The sequence below is a fragment of the Melanaphis sacchari genome, unplaced genomic scaffold, assembly GCF_002803265.2.
Source record: "Melanaphis sacchari strain LSU unplaced genomic scaffold, SCAv2.0 Contig8_pilon_pilon, whole genome shotgun sequence".
Classification (NCBI taxonomy): Eukaryota; Metazoa; Arthropoda; class Insecta; order Hemiptera; family Aphididae; genus Melanaphis; species Melanaphis sacchari.
Window position 1 is genome coordinate 6,509,017 of NW_020271635.1, and position 21,533 is coordinate 6,530,549.

Genomic DNA, 21,533 nt, shown 5'->3' on the forward strand with positions numbered 1-21,533 from the left:
GTATTTATATACCACCAGCTTGTAAAAAAAAAAAAAATCGATTTATTCCAATTTAATCCGATTGAGAAATTCAGTGTTCCCTAAATTGATGAACACATAAGGTATATCATAACAACATTAAATTTAATAACGAGTTTAGCTAAATACTACAATTACGACTTAAAATAGACAGGTACAAGAATTACGGAATCGGTTAATTCATAATAAAGATAAATAGTTACAAGTGAAAAATAATCAAGTCCGGATCCATTTTTCAGCCTTAAAATTCTTTCAACGAGATTATTATACATATAATTAGTGCGGCGGATTTGGTATAAAAAGTAGAATATGCTCGCTAGTAATATTGAGGAACATTGAAACAAATACGCAATTTCGCCATTTATTAATCTAGAGAAGAAAGATATGTCAGTTATTTTATAGCGAATAGATTAAGGATATTTTGAATATCATTTATATTGTAGTACCTAGTTTCTATTATTTTTTATATTTTTTTAAATCGATAAAGTGTAAAAGTCTTCTTTGTATCTCTTATAATATAGCAAGATGACACCGCATGGACACCATACAATAGATCTGTATTCTTAATCTGAACAGACCAGAGAACAGTATGGGGTATCTATTTAGACAATAAATATCGAAAAAAGATAAAAAGTCTTAATTAAGAATCTTAGAGTTTTTAAAGCTTTTGAACAAATTTGATTAATGTGAGTGGAAAATTATAATGCCAGATCGGAATGTTATACCGAAATCGAAGATAATAGGTAGTAACATTTGAGAATAGAATATTGTTATTTGTATAGTTGAAAGTAATTTTATTTTTGGTCCGACAAAACGAGATTTTTGCACACTTAGAGACGTTTTAAGCTTTAATTTATGTACGATATACCAATCTAGAAGTCTATTAAGATCTTCTTGAAGAGCAGAGCAATCATTTTCACGGACAATAGTATGATTAAGTTTAAGGTCGTCAGCAAATATTCAAAACATGATCCGATATCAAATAAAAATATTAGAAACAATAACCGGGATAAATTTCTGCCTTATGGGGCACCGGATGAACTACTGTTGAATGATAACATAGTCTTGTCGTTTTACCATGATGGTTTTTGAAAAAAATATTTTTTTTTTTACCAACGGTTCAAGACATGAAATTTTAATTTAATGTTTTTACAAGTATTTTCTATTTATAATGTAAGACTTGAGTATTTAAAATGAGGCTGCTTATGAGTAGTTCTATATAATACTAAAAACAAAAAAATAATAGTATACGGGCATGTATTATTTTTTATATATATATATATATATATATAGATACTAAAAATCTATAGATAAGTTCAAATTCGGACGAAATTATGTATTCAAACAAAAAATAACGATGATAATTATTTTGTCGCGATTCAAAAACATTGTTCATGAGAACCTATTACGTTAACGATAAGTGCCTGTCGTCCGTTTCCACATATTTTTTATTTCAAGTTATTTATTTTTGTACTAAATAGTATATCGTTTTCATTACGCGTTGTCCGGCGTACAGTATAGACAAAATAGGTACATTACTGCGGTGTTTAATATTGTCCAGATTAAATTGTTGTTCATCGCAACTCTGTTCGCCAAAATAATGTGGTCGCACATAAATAAAAATGCGTTAAATCACTCGTGCGAACATATCTAAAGTCACACTCTGCATCTGTACCGGAGTCGTGTGCGCAGAATACCATGTTCTTTCGATAAGCTGAGTAACTGTTAAACTTAATAACATCATAATATTAATATATATATTAAAATATGCTATGTAATATAGTATAATATATATTTATAGTTACTATGATTTAAAACAACTTAAAATTAAAAAAATGATACACATTATAATATACAGAGTGATTCTTTTATAATTGAAAATGTGTTGAATTTTTTCAATTGTTTTTTTTTTTTTTAAATATTTAGTTTTATTCTTTTCTAGAATTATATAAAAATCTTATTTTTTTTTTAAGCTTATATTTAATAGTAAAACCACTATCAACTTTTGATTTTCAAACGGCAACCTATATTTTAAATGTCATATAATAATAGGGTTATTTTTTTTATGAATTTTAACGTCATAATTATTAGTTTCCATTTAACCGTTAAAGATTATCGACTATTATTTGACGCAGTGATGAATTTTGTCCCTGTAGTAACCATGTACATTATGTAATAAATTAATTATATATATATATCTATTATCTATTATCTATTTTCTTTTGAGTCCAGAAAAATTAAGTGTTAATAAAATAAAAATATACTATATTTATGTAATTTATATCATAACCCATGCAAATTTTTTTCTATAGTATAATAAAGTATAATTTATTGTAGTTACCAAAAATTCTTTATGATAGTAAATTATAATGGCCAGAAGATCCGTCGCTAAAAGTCTATAATTATATGTTATTATTTCACAAAATATGATCACAATAGCGCTCTTTAGAGGTATAGTAAAAATATCACACTTTAAAATTTATATGATTCAAATAAAATTAAATATCATTGGTTCCGAATCTCAATACAGCTCCGGATATCAATACGTTCTTATTCAATTTATTTTTATTTTTTATTTTACCCAAACATATAAACACTTTAACATATAAAGCGTCAGATAACATAAAACGATTGGTAAAACACCGGCCAATATTAAAAAAGGACGAAGATAAAAACTGCTTCAACGTGAAGCTGTCGTCTCTTCTATACAAGCCATCGCCTAGGATTGATCAACTGTCGAAGCCCTGGATCCGCGTGGTGAAAACGTGACCATTGCATCAATCGTCATTCGCTGAATCATCGAAATCGAATCCAAACAAATTATACAATTCTCGAACTTCCTTTTTGACTTTATAATACATGTGTTCTTCGAAATTTTATTCTAAATAATCAAAAATAATAAATTAATAAGTTTGAACAACGCTTTAAATAATAATCACTGACAACTGTTAGTTACTCAAGTGGAAGTTTCCATACAATTCTGTTAGTGAATTCAGCTTTCCATTAATAATATTCTGCTGAATTTCCACTCTTCCAAAACCGTTTCCCAGCCACATATACTGATAAATTATAATATAAAGTTTAATTTATACTTAACACCATGGGTTATAAGTTTTACTTTATTTATATTAGTAGTTTTCGGCATATGAAACGCTATGTTGGGCGCTATAGTTTTAACTATGTCGAAAATATTAAAACCTCCTCCAAAATTACCAGGACACATAGACTCAATACTGTTGCATTTATTAACTGAGTATTTTAGACCTCTCCATGATGGTGACATGAATACTACATCGACTTTTAACTTTGGGTAAATTAAAAATAAATCACCAACTATAAATTCAATTTGATCAGCAACACCATATATCTCATCATTATGAAATGCTAATTGATTGGATCAATATCGACTGCTATGACTAAATATAAATAATTTAATTAAAATGTATAGTTATTATATTACATTGTACCTACTAATACCTTTTTTGCACGTCATTGATAGTTGGATTACATTTCTGTTAAGACTTCTTGACGATTTTTATCCTTATCTTGTATGAATTAATTTTAGTGTTATTAATTGTAGTAAATTATTTCTATAAATTATTTTTACTTTTTTCAATTTTATTTTACTATATGAACCTACACTAACTGATATTTCAGCTACCAATATAACAAAACAAATTATGTCTAAAAATTTTGATGGAGAACGAATTTTAGTTTTATATTAAAATATACTTTAAATCTTAAAAGTGGAAGTTTAAAATTAAAATTAAATTTTGTTATATTTATATTATTATTTAGGTGACTCGGATAGTAGTATGATGAAACGGACATATTTAGCTAAACCATATAGGTTTGGTTGTATGCTAAAAGAGATTGAATGTAGCAACCATTTATTGCGTTATTACATAAATCGTTTATGAGATTTGACAAAAAAAAAAAGAAAAAATTCAAAAGGAGAAACGATTCCTGGTTTTCTCAAGGAAATTGTTTTTAACCCGTTTGCTAATATTACGATATGCTGTGACTGAAGTTATAAAATATAATCTGCAATAAACTCAGACCAATGTATCACAATCACATGAAATACGATTAATAATCCTAAAAGCTGATATAGTAAACGGTCCCAATTATGTTTTCGGCGATCACGCAAATTGTAAACGGTATTTCTGCCAAGAGCCAAAAGAAGGTAATTACACAAAAATTATGAACTATGATGAATGAACCAACTAACCAAATAACTATATAAACAATTAATTTTAATATTTACAGGAGAAGATAATTTAGTTGATGAATTAAAAAGATTTGAAATGTGGAACGATATTATATATGCCAGAAATTTACTTACACGTCACACAGAAAGTTTGATGTATAATTTAAATAATAATGCGGTCGAGCTTTATAGTTCTATCTTGGCAAAATTTATTGGAGGAAAACGGGTTAATTTTTCGCAGAAAAGTATGTAAATTAATCGATGTGTTGCAAATTGTTTTAAATTTGAATTAAAAAATAAATCTTTATATACCAATAAAAAAAAAAAAGTCAAAAGTAGAGTAGGTAGATGAATGGTGACGTTTGCTAAGTTTTGAAAATTATATTGAAAGAAAGATAGGAACAATTGACACAAAAAAATAGACGTAGTAGTTTTTTTAAAACATCTAAACGATTTATACGTAGTGTCTAAGACTAATCTAGGACCAGATGAAAATTATGGGAATCTGTCACATGACCCATTTTTAGAATTTACTGAATGTGAAATTGAAAACTACAAACCTAAATACTTAGAAAACTAATCACTATCTGAGTATCAAGTAAAATCATTAGAAATTAGAACTAAGAGGCAAAATTAATGCGAAGAATGGTAGGTACATTGAGAGAAAAAACGGTTGATATTCACAAAACTGAAATTTACTGATTCAATATCATCATTATAATTGGTAGGACTCGGAACTTAATGCACTTAAAAAAACACTAGTGCATGCATTTATGCGCTTAAAAAAATAAAAATATGCACTTAAATTTTATTTTCTTACACAAAATTTTAATTTGCATAAGTATTTTATAAAATTATATATATAAAAAGGAATAATAAAAAAATATCTTTAAAAATATTCCTTGAATAAAAAAAATGCACTTGTAAAACGTTTCTGTTGAATTATATTTAAATATAAGTCGGAGCTTCCAATAATAAGTAAGTGGTACTTAAATACAATAATCAAGTATTCAAGTAGTTATTTTTCTAGAAAAGTATTTATAAAAAATCGTGGTATTTCGATATCAGTTTTTATTTTATATTTGTATAATATTTTATTTTAGATAAAGCTAGCTGTAGTTATAATTTATAAATATATATTTATGTCGTAGGCCATATGAATAATTAATTTTTTATTTAGTTTTTAGACTAACAACATTTATACCTTTTAAAAATTACAATAATTTTATGGTAATGACCATTTGACTATTATTGTATTACTAGCTTTATTTTATAATACTAACCATGTGTAAAATGTAAACTGAACTATTATATTATTGTATTGTAAGTACATAACTTTCTTTTTTTTATAACTTTACCAATATTAAATTTTGAGTGTCTAATAGTCCATGATCGAATTTTGGAATATTGATGGCAGAAAAATGTATATAGAAATAGCGATAAGAAATTAGTTATAATTGAAGTTGGTAGTTATATTTTAGTAAATATTCCAAAAGTAGATCGTGAACTATAAGACACTCAAAATATAATATTGGCAAAGTTATAAACAAAAAGAAAATAATGTACCTACCTATAATACAATAATATAATAGTTCAGTTTACATTTAATATATGATTAGTATTAAAAAATAAAGCTAATTAAATAACCCCATTGCAAAGAGCCTAGTCTTTTCGCAAAAAAATTAATTATCCATATGACCTACGACATATATGTACATACTAATTAGTAATTAATAGGTAAAAAAAATTAATTTTAATATCAAATGGAAATTTTAAAAACATGGTACATACTGAATCTTCATAAATTATAAAATATGCTTTAAAAAATTGTAAAATTATGAAATATGGTCTAAAATTTAAAAACTACTAAATATGCACTATAAACTTTTGATATGTTTTTCGTAGTGTCTTGGAATGAATTTCTAGATCACTTAACAATAAATCTAATAGTTCAAAAAATAATATGCAAAAGCATCAACTTCCGAGTCCTACTTAAAAACCTAGAAGATTTACCGAAAACTCCTTATCCTTAATCTAAAATTGTCATACATTATCAGAAATAGAAATCTCTTCGTTCTCATTTTCCAAAAACTCTTCGTCGTCAACGTCAACGTCTGAATCATTGAAATCGAACAAATTGTACAATTCTCGAACTTCCTTTTTTATTTTATAATACATATTGTGTTCTTCGAAATGCGTCCACTGATTACAGCCCTTCATCCGGAATCTTGGTTCACATTTACTCGCTTTAGGAAATACTTTAAAGAACATTTTTGTTCGACAGATGGCCATATTAAATATAGCGATTTCTGTATCTAAAGCATCAACTATTTGTTCGTTCGTCTTTCTACTTAGCCATTCGGCCACTCCAAAATGGTGAAAACCCTCTTCAAATCGTTCTTCATTTTGTGCAGCCATACCTATCGCCACAATCGTTTTTACAAGCATACGCAAGTTTAGCCTTTTTTTCGCTTCCTCTTTCAACTCCAAATATGACCAGCCTTTCGGCGGGTTCTGGGAGGCCTTTGTCACCATTAACTTTGCCATCAGATCCAGTTCATGATGAACATTTGTCGAAAATCTGACGCATTTACGGAAGGCATTTAGCGAGTGCTCGGTTGAACCGATCGCTTTGTAGTTGAGGCCCATCTCGTAGTACACTTCCGCAATTAAAACCCGTGGCATACTGTGCGGTTCACTCGACGCTTTAAGCAGTTTACGGACATAATGTAATGTCATTAGCGCCTTCTCCGGCTCTTGATCGATAGCGATTTTTTTGAGTAGATCGCTTTGATGTAAACATGCCAACGTCCACACGCTATATGGTTCTTTAACAAACTGATCATATTTTGTTCTCATTTCATTATGTAAGTCTGCAGGTACCGATGGAAACATCAGCTTGCTAGGGCCGTCAGAAATGGTTCGAGCCTTCTCGAAGTACTCCATAGCAATCTCTGTACATCCATTTCGGCTGTAAAATACTCCACCTGCGTACCAAAACACCGCAGATTCTGGCCTATTGTCGTCGACACCGTCACAGTCGTGAGAGTGACTGTCTAACACAAGAGCAGCAGTTATAATAATTTCGGTCATCCATAACCAATTGTACTCCGGCAAATTAAACCATTGGTTTATTATATCTTTCGTTTTATTAGCTTTGTACCAGTTGACTATAAACGCAACGTGTAACAACTCAATCGGCGATTTGCTTAACTTCAACAAATCATGTAGGGCTGATAGCAGATCTGGTTCGGACAATATAGATGGACCCACTTTGTATATTTTTTTTTTGATCTGTCGTCTGTTGTCCAAATCAAAAATTATATTTATGAAATTTGAATACATATTGTTATCCAACACTTCAGCGTAACACTTATCAACCAGTAAAATCTTCTTTTTGTCAAATTCTGTTCTATCTAATTTCGAATTCGAATCTACTCTTTTAATTGGCTTTATATAAAAATGTTTCGATTGATATGCTTGTAGTTTCTCAACCCTGCTTTTTTCCTGGTACCGGCTCTTGACATGTTTGTATTTTGAGATTGCGTTTTGCTTAGGGCGCACAAGTTCTACAGATTTTTGATGCATTTTTAATTTAAAATAAAATAATTATTATAAAATCTCAAAAGTATATTCAGTATTGATTAAAAAGTCTTATTTATTTTTTATTAATGGTTGCCACGCTATACTAAATGTTTATTTATTTGAATTTATTTTTTAACTCGTGGTGGTTATTATATAAAAATATTCTTGTGTACTATCATTGGTTTTAAATGAGATAGACCACTCACTGCCTGTATAAAAATACTGCGCGGAAATTATTTCCGAATTTTCCGATAAGCGCGATAAGGTATTTTGTCTGGGTATAATAAAATTAAATATTACTCCTAATTGCATACTGCATCGTCGTTGATGGCCTCCGTCGCGTGACGTGTCGTAATGTGCAAATCCACCAACCCCGTTACTGCTTCCGAAAATGCTAACCCACAGACTCGCGCAAGACAACACTTGAATCTAACAAAATTAAAAAAAATATATTTAAATATAATTATTGATTATAAATACGAGTACAATAGAAAAGTAAGAAAAGTGAAAACACCAACTCCCATTGATATAGTAAATCCGAAACTTTACCTGTAATAAAAGCTGACAATTGTTATATAAGTACTAGCACATAATTATCATGACACAAGATATTTGTTGGCTAAAACAACTTGCACCACTGCAACAGATGATATAATTCACACTATTGAAAATGATTTAATATATCAGTAATAACATACAATGTACTATCGATTCTAAAATTTTTGTCATCGCCGGGCAACCAAATAAACGATATTATAACAAATATTCATACATAAATCTAGTACTGAATTAAAAGTTTTTTAGAAATATCTCAGATCGCCAAGATGAGTTCTTCAGTTGTACAAAAAAGCTACCGTCCATCGTCTAGAATTAACAGGCTGGCTAAGCCGTTGGCGCGATTATGCAAGCCTCCGATTCGACTCAATGCCGTTTCCCAGGGTAAGTGAATCTATTGCTAGTAAAACTATGACAATAATAATGTAGTATGAATGCGCCAAATTGTAAACTATGCGCTAAGCTCGAAAAATATCAAGAAAAAATAAGAAATTATTAGCTTAAGAATTTTTTTATCTGATGAACCTCTCTCTACTCTGATGGTTTTTTTTGGGGGGGGGGGGGGGGCGTCAATATATTTTTTACACCTAGGGCGCTAAAATGTTTAATACGCCTCTGCTGGTTAGTGAATAGAAAAACACATAAGTACTCCTAGGCATCAGCATATTATCTAAATCTGCAATACCCCCAAAACACATTTTCTCCACAGTGCAAATTATTATACAAATGACTAAAATTTAGGATACGTTTTCAATAAACATTTGTATAAAATGTTAAATTTAAATTAGTTTATTTTGAGTCCAGAAAAATTAAGTGTTAATAAAATAAAAATATACTATATTTATGTTATTTATATTATAACCCATGCAAATTTTTTTCTATAGTATAATAAAGTATAATTTATTGTAGTTACCAAAAATTCTTTATGATAGTAAATTATAATGACCAGAAGATTCGTCGCTAAAAGTCTATAATTATATGTTATTATTTCACAAAATATGATCACAATAGCACTCTTTAGAGGTATAGTAAAAATATCACACTTTAAAATTTATATGATTCAAATAAAATTAAATATCATTGGCTCCGAATCTCAATACAGCCCCGGATATCAAGACGTTCTTACTCAATTTATTTTCATTTTTTATTTTACCCAAACCTTATCATTTGAATTTGTCTTTGTATTATCTACAATGTTGTGTATATATAATACACATCCCAATATCATTATATCGTACCTACATACTATTTCACAGAAGTTGTTCAGATACCGTGGGGCAGAAAGGTCCCTAATTCTTCGGATAGAAAAAAGCAAATCATCCATCCACCTCAACTAGCAAAACCCAAAACTGGCATATCTCCCGCAGCATTAACATACAAAGCGTCAGATAATATAAAAAAATTGGCAAAACACCGGCAAATATTAAAAAAGGACGATGATAAAAACTGCTTCAACGTGAAGCCGTCGTCTCTGTTATACAAGCCATCGCCTAGGATTGATCAATTGTCGAAGCCCCGGATCCGCGTGGTGAAAACGTGACCATTGCATCAATCGTTATTATTGTTTTAGTAGTACAAAATAACCTGTTCTGAACCCACCTCCCCGCTACCTTCAGCCCCCGCAATCCAAGTGACTCCCTCCTCCCTACACAATCGGCCAATACAATGACTCCCGAACCACTACTCCTGTCTAAACTCTGGCTTCCTACTCATCTCATCATTCAAAGTCGCACGAAATGTACATTTATATGTATAATATACATCAGCAAGTTATCAGGGCAAACCTATATATTAAATACTATGCTTACGTAGTAAATTATACTTCATCACGTTATAAGGGCAAACAACCTATATATTTATAGTATATATTATATACACTATACATACATAATATATTAGTGTATAACATAACATAAGTTAACTTTTATATATATACCGCATTGTTATTGTGTTCCTCTGTCAACTCATAATAATATTTTTATAAATTATACCTATCATTGTAATGTTTGAATAGCGTTGAATCCCCCCCCCACGCATCCCCGCACGACTAGCAGAATTATGTTAATGCCCCGTATAACTCGGTGTAATCAGGGTTACAGATTTTACTGATAATATTAAATTCACCACATATTAATGCGTACTACGGTCTGCGGGTGCATAAACAACAAAAAGTCAAAATAATTTTAATTATCAATTTTGAAGATTGCACCTCCCACGATTTTTCTGAGATCGTCCCTGTCGACATCGTGCCGATATCATTACTGTAAACAGCGCTCGTGCATTTCTCCGGCGTAAATATCATCGCAATATAAACATACATATTACCAATTATATAACAATGAGTAATGACTAATGAGCCTTAAGAGAAATTCTAAGCTTTTTGACTCACGGTACCCTTAGTTATTTTCTAAAATCTGAGGTACCTAGGTCCTATAGACTACTTCGGTTTTATTTATCAGTGCTTAAGTATAAACAAAGTAGTAAGGTACATATTAAAAATATATTTCAAATAATTTCGCGGCATCCTGGTTGGGAATCTCTGCTTTAAGACGTCTCATCTCTTGTGCCAATGCAGACATACATTTAGCGATTTATTAATCTAATTGTGTTTAGTCAGCTGTTCAAATCGACCACTAAGGAAATTATGTTTTGAAAATACTTTTATTTATCAATAGTATTTCTAGTAAAGAAAAATATTAAACCTTAAAATAAAATAAATGGTTTTCGTTAATCGTTATTCGCAATTGCGTTATCTGCGTTATCATGTTTAGGCATCGATCGAAAAATATTTATTTTCTAAATAAAAATATATTTTAATTTCATTATCTCTCTATTCCTTTAAAAATTTAATCCGCGATGTCAAAGTGATCCCAGATTCGGCCCTGCGTAAACAAAGGTCGGAGACTCCTGATGTACGTATAATATCGATCGTGTAAGTATAGAAATTGTATAATATTATTTTCTAACGTCTTGTGATCACATAAATATAATGTTTATTGCAAGAGTGCCCAGCCTATATAATAAAATAAAATAAAATACCTATGTCAAAACAATGCCATTCGACTTCATGAAATCAAGTATGTGAATATTCTATTTTCCAGTTTTAGTTACTGTTCACATATTTTTAATAAATACAGAAATATTATGTTTACACTTTAATTTCAGAACTCAGCGCTGGCTGTCCTATGTAGTCAACTTAACGTGCTCATTTTCCGAACGTTTGGAAGACCAACTCCTGCACGGGTACGGCACTGCAGCCGTCCGACGTTCTCGACGACCACAGCAGTAGGCACGCGAATGCGCGTGAGCACTTGGTGCGGGGAGTACGACAGTGTAATTCAGAGCATCGTTGACGTGCCGTTCATTGTATACAAATTTCAAGTTTTGTTCAATTTGTTTAAACCGTTTCAGGTTTGTTTCGCCATTAAATCTTTTTTTTAAGAATTATAAATTTTTAGTCAAATCTTATATATCTATGTATAATGTGTTTTAATGTACTCATGTATTTAATAACAGCACTTGACATCGATATTTAAAATGATAATTATATGTTGGGAATCAAATAGATTAGGCACAGACGCATCAATATCACATTCATATCTTCATTAACGAAGAATATTCTAAATTTGCATTCGTTTAAATTATTAAATACGTTTTATATTTGGATAATTTCTCATTGTTTATGTTAATTGATTTAATTTGAATTCAAAATTGCTGTGCAGTGGTCGTGCATTTCTCCGGTATTTTGTGTAATTTTGGAAACGCAAAAGTTCGCCTACACGACGACATCTAGGTACTCAAACGCCATAATGACATCGTGTTGTTCGATCATCATCGCGATATAAACCCGTCAAAACAATGCCATTTCACTTCGACTTCGCGAAGTCAAGTATGTGAAATGTGAATATTCTATTTTTTCAATTTTATTCACTGTTCGCATATTTTTAATAAACACGGTCATATATGTTTATAGTTTTATTTCTGAAGTCAGCGTTGTCCCATGTCCATGTGATCAGACCTAACCCGCCGTGGCTCTCGTCGCTTGGTATCCGGGATCGGTGGACATGGATTAGGATCCACGAAAAAACCTTCGAATAAGTTTTGGGGAGACGCAAAGTAATTTTTTTACGGTTATTGCGACACAATACAATGCAATGTATTTTTTATCGCGGCTGTACCGCGGTACATTGGCGCAACTAGGGGGGTGCACAGGGGACTTGTGCACCCCCAAGTTTGGAATGTGCACCCTCGAAAAATAAAATCCATTTTTTAAAAATTATTGTAGGTATCATAATGTATATTATTGAGAAAAATAGTTTCCTATTTGCTATTATGTTCCCTGCTATACATAATGTATAGTGTATACATATATATTTTATACCGACACTATATATAGTCTTATTTTATAATGTACTAATAAACAATAAGTTTGACTTATAAGTTATAACGTTTTTATACGGGTCTCATAAACGAAGTTATTCGTAATTCGTGGAATAACAATTATAATGATATTATACTATATTTATATTATAGCTGTTACTTTTTTTATTTGTGTAATGTGAACGGTAATGGAGTAATAATGTGGGGGTTAGGCTCTGTGAGCTCTTCACTATTTGTGCACCCTCAAAAGTATTGGTCTAGTTGCGCCTATGCCGCGGTACCCGCGTCACAGTCTACAACGGTTCTGCGGATATTATAGGTACGCGCGCTCGGGCACCGGCACGGCCTTGGCGGTTACGACTCCGATAGCGCCCTGTCGAGAGCAACGAGAGCGATGGCTGTACACCGCGATAACTGGCCTCGAAGTAAAAACGTCAGCAGTGCCCCGGACACACGGCAATCATTGCAGGCGCAGTGCAGTCGCGCGATATCGGCGCAGCGTTCGGATGCAGAGACGTGACCGACCTGGGCGATAATTCTACTATACCGCGCCATCAATTCGTGTCCGGGGGTGACCGACGGTTTTCCCAGCTCACGAGGAACGCCGCCTACGTACGCCGATTCCGCAGCACGTCACTCACGTACGTCCAGTGATGTGTCGTCGTTGCCATCGTCCACAACATCGCAAAATACATCAGCTCGCCGCCGCCTGCATCGAATCGTTACGATGATTTGATTTCTGTTGTGTGCGGAGCTTTTCCAGTCTTCACGTCGGTCTGATATTGTATCGAATAGACGGAGTAAGTCGAGTCCACGCCAAGAAAGATTAAACGACGGCAGAATAAATCGTATGAGTAGAATTACTAAATGATTTTTTTCGCGAATGGGAACATTTTCACTACTCACCTCGATGTTGAAATTTAAAAAAAATCAATCATCAATGATAATAAAACTTTTTTCCGAATTGCTTATTAAGTTTTTAAATATTTTAAAATTAAATAAAAGTACAATTTTAATTGGAGAACAACTATTGTGTTTTCTAAATTAACAATTTAATATTTTTTTTCACTTTTTTTTTTTTTTTTGATGTGAAACATTTACTGATGCGTCTCGCCAATTATGTAGGATGCTGTGACTGTCTAATGGCGTGACAGTCCAAAATCTAATGCGGGGTAAGTAAATCATCGTGTGTGTTATTGTATCTATATTCTATATACACCGTTATCATTATATGACATAAAATGTTTTCATTTCTTTCAATACTACGTTCTCTACGTGTTTATATAGTAAATACTATAGTCAGTGGGAATGAAAAGAAGCCGCCAATGAGAACATCGGTTTAACACTTAATACAATTCAAGTCATCTTTACTGTGATTGAAAATTTAATTATTTCATTACTTTCATTACTAACCTTAACACTAAACACGTCATACGCGAACATTCATATTACAATTGAAACAATTATTACTCTGTAATATAATATTGTTATACAAATTAAAATTATGACTATCTATGATAGGTTTCTTATGATGTACCTATTTTAGTTTACTATTTAATCAAACCTAAGTATCATCCAAATTGGTATTACGCATGTGAATTAAATAAGTACCTAATTGACATCTCGTCGATAATATTGCACAATTATCTGTTGGTAAGTTTAATTAATTTTGTAGCTAGCTATAAAAATTCTAACAAATAATATATTTGAAACATTTTAATTTCAGTTTTGTCAGTTCTATACAAATTTTGTTCAATTGTATATTGATTGATATTATTCATAGTAAGATAATTAATAACTTTTTAACAAGTTGCATCATAACTTTACAGCTATTGGTTCCAATAATTAATCCAAAATATTTGCTGTATATTAAAATTCTACATATTGATATTCTAAGATTATTTCTAAGTACTAAGAATATTTTTAGACAGATGATTTAAAGAATATTCATTCGTAGTGAATTGTATTCAAAAAAACTTGAGAATAATAAAAAACTAAAAAAATTTTAATATTTTAACGCAGAATAACATTAATTAGGTGGTATTTTTTACTTGTAACATTATTTAATTTTGTAGGCAAATTATTAGTTTTTTACTTTCTGTTTTTTTATATTATCTATATAGTTCAAAGAAATGTAAAATAATCAAGTTTGCCCAACTACATTCCTGAAGAAAACTGTAAACTATCAGAATATAATCTGTGAAGAAAATTAAAAATTATAAAAAAATTGTTAGTGCTAAATGCTAATGTATTATAATTTTGATATTTCATAGATAAAATTTAATATGAGGCTACAACATCAATCATTAAAACTTAATTCATAAATTGTATGTATTTAATAATAATAAAAAGAAGAAAATAATTATATTATGTACAGATGGTGTAAATTAAATTAATATTTAAAAAAAAATCTATCACGCATGAATATGATGATCACTAAGTAGTCGTTTACAAATACGATATGCTCAATTTTAATACCAATATTAAATATTTAAAAAAGTATATTTTTTAAATTATATTATATTACTTAGGAACACGCTAAATATTGACATTCTTTTAGTAAATGGTTGATGTTGTTGCCTATTTGTTACTAAATATAAATTAGTTATTCTTATTAGTTATTACTTATTACTAGAGAGCGGATTTTTAGGTTTTTACATATTTTTATTGGTTTTATGCAGCTTTATGAGAGTGAAAAATGTGGACGATTTATCCATCACAGAGTTCGTAGGAAAAAAATTATTTAGCATATTAAAGCATATTTTGGACTTAAGAGAATATTTAGCCTATTTTTTATATTTTACAATATATTCTATTATTAATCATAAAAAATCATAAATTAATTTATCGATTTGTGATATTTTCCAGCAACAATTTTTTCTAGGAAAAAAAAATTATTTTATATAAGAATGATAGAAATTAAAAATCATTCAATTATCTACTTGTTTGTAATAAAATTGGTAATATTGGTCATTCTGTTACTCTTAATCCATGATTGTACTTTTGGTCCTATAATAACGTGATAAAAATTATTTCTAATAATAAATCTATTTTATTTTTACTTTAATGTCTGACGATTCAATTAAATTTGTAATATTCGTTTTTATTTTTTAAAATGCCGAAAATTAGCAAAAGTTTAAAATATTCATATACCTATGAACTGTTTTATAATTTTTATAACTAAATATTTTATATGTTACCAAAAAGGAATGGTACATAAGTTATTTATTGTTTTTATTGAATTATTTTGGAAAAAAAACAAATCATATTATCTGCATATTTACAAGTTTAAAGAATATTTAGAGAAAATTTTAGGATTTTTTTAGAACATATTAGCATCATATTTTAAGCTTTTAAGAACCTAAAAATCCGCTTTTTACTTATTACTAATAAATAAATATATTATTAGTGCCATTTTTAATGTTACTATTGTTTTAAGTCTGGAGTTAAATGTTAATGGAGGATTTGTTCTTATTTTTTGATTACATGTTTATCATTACTCATATTTTTCATAATTGCAAAACGAAAATTTTGATTAATTTGCGTTGTCAAATTTAGAATAGATTTTTCGTAATCCTGAACTTTAAAATGATATCAATATTTTATAGTGGTTACTAATTATATAAAATAAAATATAGTAAAGAACTTATTTGTGACTAGGGGCCCAGTTTTAATATAAACAATTATAAAATATAAACATATTTATGCATTAAAAATAAATATACTAATTGTAAATAATTATTTATTAATTCATATAAATACTTTGAAAATTATATTGAGCATTTAAAGATGTATTTATTATAAAAAAATTGAAATGTCATTATAAGGAATTATAAATTTGTAATTGTATAACTGAGTTAGGTTAAAATTATTTTCTTTAATATTTATAAAATATTAAACTTGTATCCAACAGGTATTGTAACTATCAATAAAATGTAGAACGTGTATTAAATTTTACTCATATAATATGCAATACGATTATATTAGCTATAGAGATGTATATTCAATGTTTTATTCACTATAGAAACAGAATCTATATATTAGAAAATATTTATCATTTATACTGGAACAAAATTATTTTAAATGTAAAAAAAAAATAAATTATGTAAAAAATCGTACCCTTATGGCTTTAAAGTTTAAATAAGTTGTTTGCTTAAAACATAAACGTGTCTAACAAATTTAATAATAATTATATACTTGTCTTGTATTGCACAACCATGGTATTTATAATTATGCTTTATTCCAAATGACCCCCTGCGGTTTTTCTCAAGTCCTGTCTCCGACTTAGGGTATTTACTTACAGGCTACAGCGAGTTTCACTGGTCCTAGTAAGAAGAGTGTAAAATTATTGTAATAATGTACGTTTATATTTATACCATATTGACACGGTACGCCATACGCAACGGTCGCCGGTACAAAGTACAGGCACCGCAGCGACCGGTCAACACTATCATCACCACCACCACGGGTAAAGTCGCGATATTGTCAACTCTCCCACCAACGCTGTAAAGGCCTAGGCGGGACAGGAAGACAAATAGCACTGGACGTCGGACGAGTACCAGACCCCGTTCAGTGACACTTTTTACTATTTAGTTTTTACACAGAACGTCAACGCGGCCTACTATACGTTTCTGTTACATATATTTTTCTCGCTGAAAATAAATATCGATTTTGTTTTTTTTCCTGAAAACCGTATTTTTTTAATTAACCAAACACGTTTGATCGAGTGTCTACCGTCGATCACCAATAAGACGTGAGCGGCTATCCGCGGGTTCTCTCTTTTATTAATTCGACACCACAGCACTCGTCGAAGCCGTGTCAATATTATGTCAATAACATAGTATCTTTGTGAATACTGTATAATAGTAAAATTAGATTATTTAGATTCATAGTAGTACCTATAATTTATAAAGTAAAAATAAATAAAAAATGTTGTTGCATTCAGTAAAATTCATAATAATACAGAGTGGAATACTCGAACGGCCGATTTTAAAAATAGATTTTCCCAGTAATAATTAAGATAAGAATTATCGCTAAATATTAATAATTCTAAAACAACGCTAAACACATGCCATTTACTATTTAGTATTCATGGAATAGTGAACAGCGTGCTCGTCAGATAAAATTATTATACAAAAATAATAACAATTACGTAGCCGCACTGTGTTCATTCATCTTCAATTTTTAATCTTAAATGCCATGATTCGGTACCATTTGCTAATTTTTGCTGTTAAAATATGAATTACTAACATCAAAATTTATTTCTGAAAGAAACCTGTGGGAAAAAAAACTATTTGTCCATTTGAAAATTTACCACCTTTGGAAAAGACACACCGTATAGTGGAAAATATACGAAGTAGGCTCGAGACGAGATGGCCATCATCTTAAAAATATGACTTAAAAACAATAAATGGTAAGTTATTTACTTCATTATAATAGATAAAAATTAATTTTTATTCGTTTTTTTATTTTATTGTTTATCTTTGAAAATCGATTGTTTTAGTTCCTGACTGCAAAAAAAGCATAAAAGTTTAAGAACACACGATTTTTTTTTTTAAACTACAGCAAAATAATTATAATATCACTATTTGTTGTTTAAAAAAGTAAATTTCTCTAAATTGAAACTTAAAAACCCCTATAAAAAAATAATTTTGTTCTATTGAACATTTTCAACTTATTATATTTTTAAATTATCAATTGTCAACTGCATTACATTTAAATTTATTTATTATTATTAATTTTTTTTTTTGAATGTAAAATTAAAAAATATTCTATTTGACATTTAAAAAATGTAAAATAGACATTTTATTGATGTAATTTTTAAAACATGTTAGCAAAAAAAAAAAAATAAATAAATAAATGAAAAATTTACAGTTGCTTATTTTTTACGATTTTTTGAAGTTTGCATAATTTTATATTATTTCAAATAGATTTTCTGGATAATCGATGATCGCTATAACACTAATAAACAAGAAATAAATTTGAATTTAAGCAAACTTTAAAAATTATCGAGGCAACCTTAATAAAAAATGTTTTTGACACCTAAATTCCTTTCTGAAAATCGGATTTACAAAATGACTATCTTGATTTTTTTAAATATCAATTATAAAATTTTTTAATTTTGCATAAAAAAAAAGATTAAAACCAAAATTGAATATTATTTTAAATGTAGCAAATATGTAAATTATCAATTAAAAAAAAAAAGTTGAAAACGTCTAATAGAACAAAAGTTATTGCAATTATCATATCGTGGTGAAACATTTTGTATTTTAATATTTTATTGTTAAATATGAAATATTTATGATTGTGTACTAAATTTTTAAGTATTTCTACTTGTAAAAAAATTTTAATTGAATTGAATTTTTAAAAAAACAAAAGAATTGAAATTTCCTTATGCCAATAAATAGCTCAAAAATAAATAAAGCGTTTTGAAAATTATATCACAAAAAAAAAAACACAGTTTAAACATTTAGTTACCAACTTCAAGTATCTACCATAATGAGTTCTTGATATACAATAAAAAAAAATATAATAGATAAAAAAAACCTAATTAAATTATAAGTTAAACATTAAATTTTTAAACACTAGTAAAATAAAATTAATAATATAAAAACAAAATATAACCAAATTTAAGTTAATATAAGTTCATAATAAAATGTTTATGCACAATTGTAAAAAAGAAAAAAATTATGTAAAAATATATAACTTACCTTATTAAAGTTATTATAAGTTAAATATTAAATGTACAGACAAAAGTTCAAAAAAAAAATAATAATCATGTAAAAAAACATAAAACCTAATTTAAGTTATTATAATTTAAATATCTAATGTTCAGACATAAGTGCAAAAAAAAATAATGAAGAAAATAATTTTATTCTAAATAATTAAAATTTAATAAGTGTGAACAATGTTTTAAATAATAATCACTGACAATTGTTAATTACTCCAGCGGAAGTTTCCATACAATGCTGTTAGTGAATTCAGCTTTCCATTAATAATATTCTGCTGAATTTCCACTCTTCCAAAACCGTTTCCCAGCCACATACACTGATAAATTATAATATAAAGTTTAATTTATACTTAACACCATGGGTTATAAGTTTTACTTTAAATATATTAGTAGTTTTCGGTATATGAAACGCTATGTTGGGCGCTATAGTTTTAACTATGTCGAAAATATTAAAACCTCCTCCAAAATTACCAGGACACATAGACTCAATACTGTTGCATTTATTAACTGAGTATTTTGGACCTCTCCATGATGGTGACATGAATAATACATCGGCTTTTAACTTTGGGTAAATTAAAAATAAATCACCAACTATAAATTCAATTTTATCAGCAACACCATATATCTCATCATTATGAAGTGCTAATTGATTGGATCAATATCGACTGCTATGACTAAATATAAATAATTTAATTAAAATGTATACTTATTATATTACATTGTACCTACTAATACCTTTTTTGCACGTCATTGCTAGTTGGATTATATTTCTGTTAAGACTTCTTGACGATTTTTATCCTTATCTTGTATGAATTAATTTTAGTGTTATTAATTGTAGTAAATTATTTCTATAAATTATTTTTCCTTTTTTCAATTTTATTTTACTATATGAACCTACATTAACTGATATTTCAGCTACCAATATAACAAAACAAATTATGTCTAAAAATTTTGACGGAGAATGAATTTTAGTTTTATATTAAAATATACTTTAAATCTTAAAAGTGGAAGTTTAAAATTAAAATTAAATTTTGTTATATTTATATTATTATTTAGGTGACTCGGATAGTAGTATGATGAAACGGACATATTTAGCTAAACCATATAGGTTTGATTGTATGCTTTGTATACTTTGTGCCTGCTCCACAAAAAGGATCTAACACTATTTTATTTTTACAACGTTTTGCTATTATATGACGACTTAATATTTCTGGACACACTGAGTAAAAGCTTTCTGTAAATTAAAATATGGTTTCGAAAAATAAAATTTAACTCATTTCCTGCTTACCTATAAATAGTGTTTTACGAGTTATAGGGTCTAAAAAATATAAATACATGTACTTTAACTTTACCCACTTATTTTTATATTATTTCAATACATGCATATTATAATTATAATTATATTTTTTGTAAAATTAGAGCTAATGTATTTTTTATTTATTAAGTTTTGATAATTCTATTACAAAAATATAAAATACTATGTGTGCGAGTCCTCTGAATTCCTTTCAGAAAAGTATATATTTATTTAGCAAGACAATCAAGACTACCATCAAAACCACGTTGTATTCAAAATGTACACAAAGTATTGGATTCGTTAGAAATCAAAACCTATGACGACGAACAACTTTTGATGGTAAATGACTGTAATATTTTCATGTGAAAAAAATTAAATACATATAAGTACACTTATTAAAATTATATATGAGGATGGTATATTTAAGTATTGTACTAAATTTTTTTTACAATTATTTACAATTTCTGTTATTTTCTTGAATACCTATATATTTGCTGATTTTGAATTATCTATTCATCTTGGTGTACATGGGTGACTAAAACACATAATACATAGATATATAAGATTTGACTAAAAATATCTAATTCTTAAAAAAAAGATTTAATGGCGAAACAAACCTGAACGGACGCTATAACGGTTTAAACAAATTGAACAAAACTTGAAATTTGTATACAACGAACGGCACGTCAACGATGCTCTGAATTACACTGTCGTACAACCCGCACCAAGTGCTCACGCGCATTCGCGTGCCTACTGCTGTG

The 21,533-nt window shown here is 28.8% G+C and overlaps 1 protein-coding gene and 3 pseudogenes across 1 annotated transcript; 1 reads left to right on the forward strand and 3 right to left on the reverse strand.

Moving 5' to 3' along the window:
• Positions 1-2,826: 2,826 nt before the first annotated feature.
• Positions 2,827-3,511, reverse strand: LOC112602500 (annotated as a pseudogene).
• Positions 3,512-3,836: 325 nt separating this feature from the next.
• On the forward strand, positions 3,837-4,808 carry LOC112602501 (annotated as a pseudogene).
• A 1,463-nt stretch (positions 4,809-6,271) lies between these two features.
• Positions 6,272-7,816, reverse strand: LOC112602503. Its single transcript, XM_025350591.1, has one exon. The coding sequence runs from the start codon at positions 7,814-7,816 to the stop codon at positions 6,272-6,274; it is 1,545 nt and encodes a 514-aa protein (XP_025206376.1).
• An 11,868-nt stretch (positions 7,817-19,684) lies between these two features.
• On the reverse strand, positions 19,685-20,229 carry LOC112602504 (annotated as a pseudogene).
• Between the last annotated feature and the right edge of the window lie 1,304 nt (positions 20,230-21,533).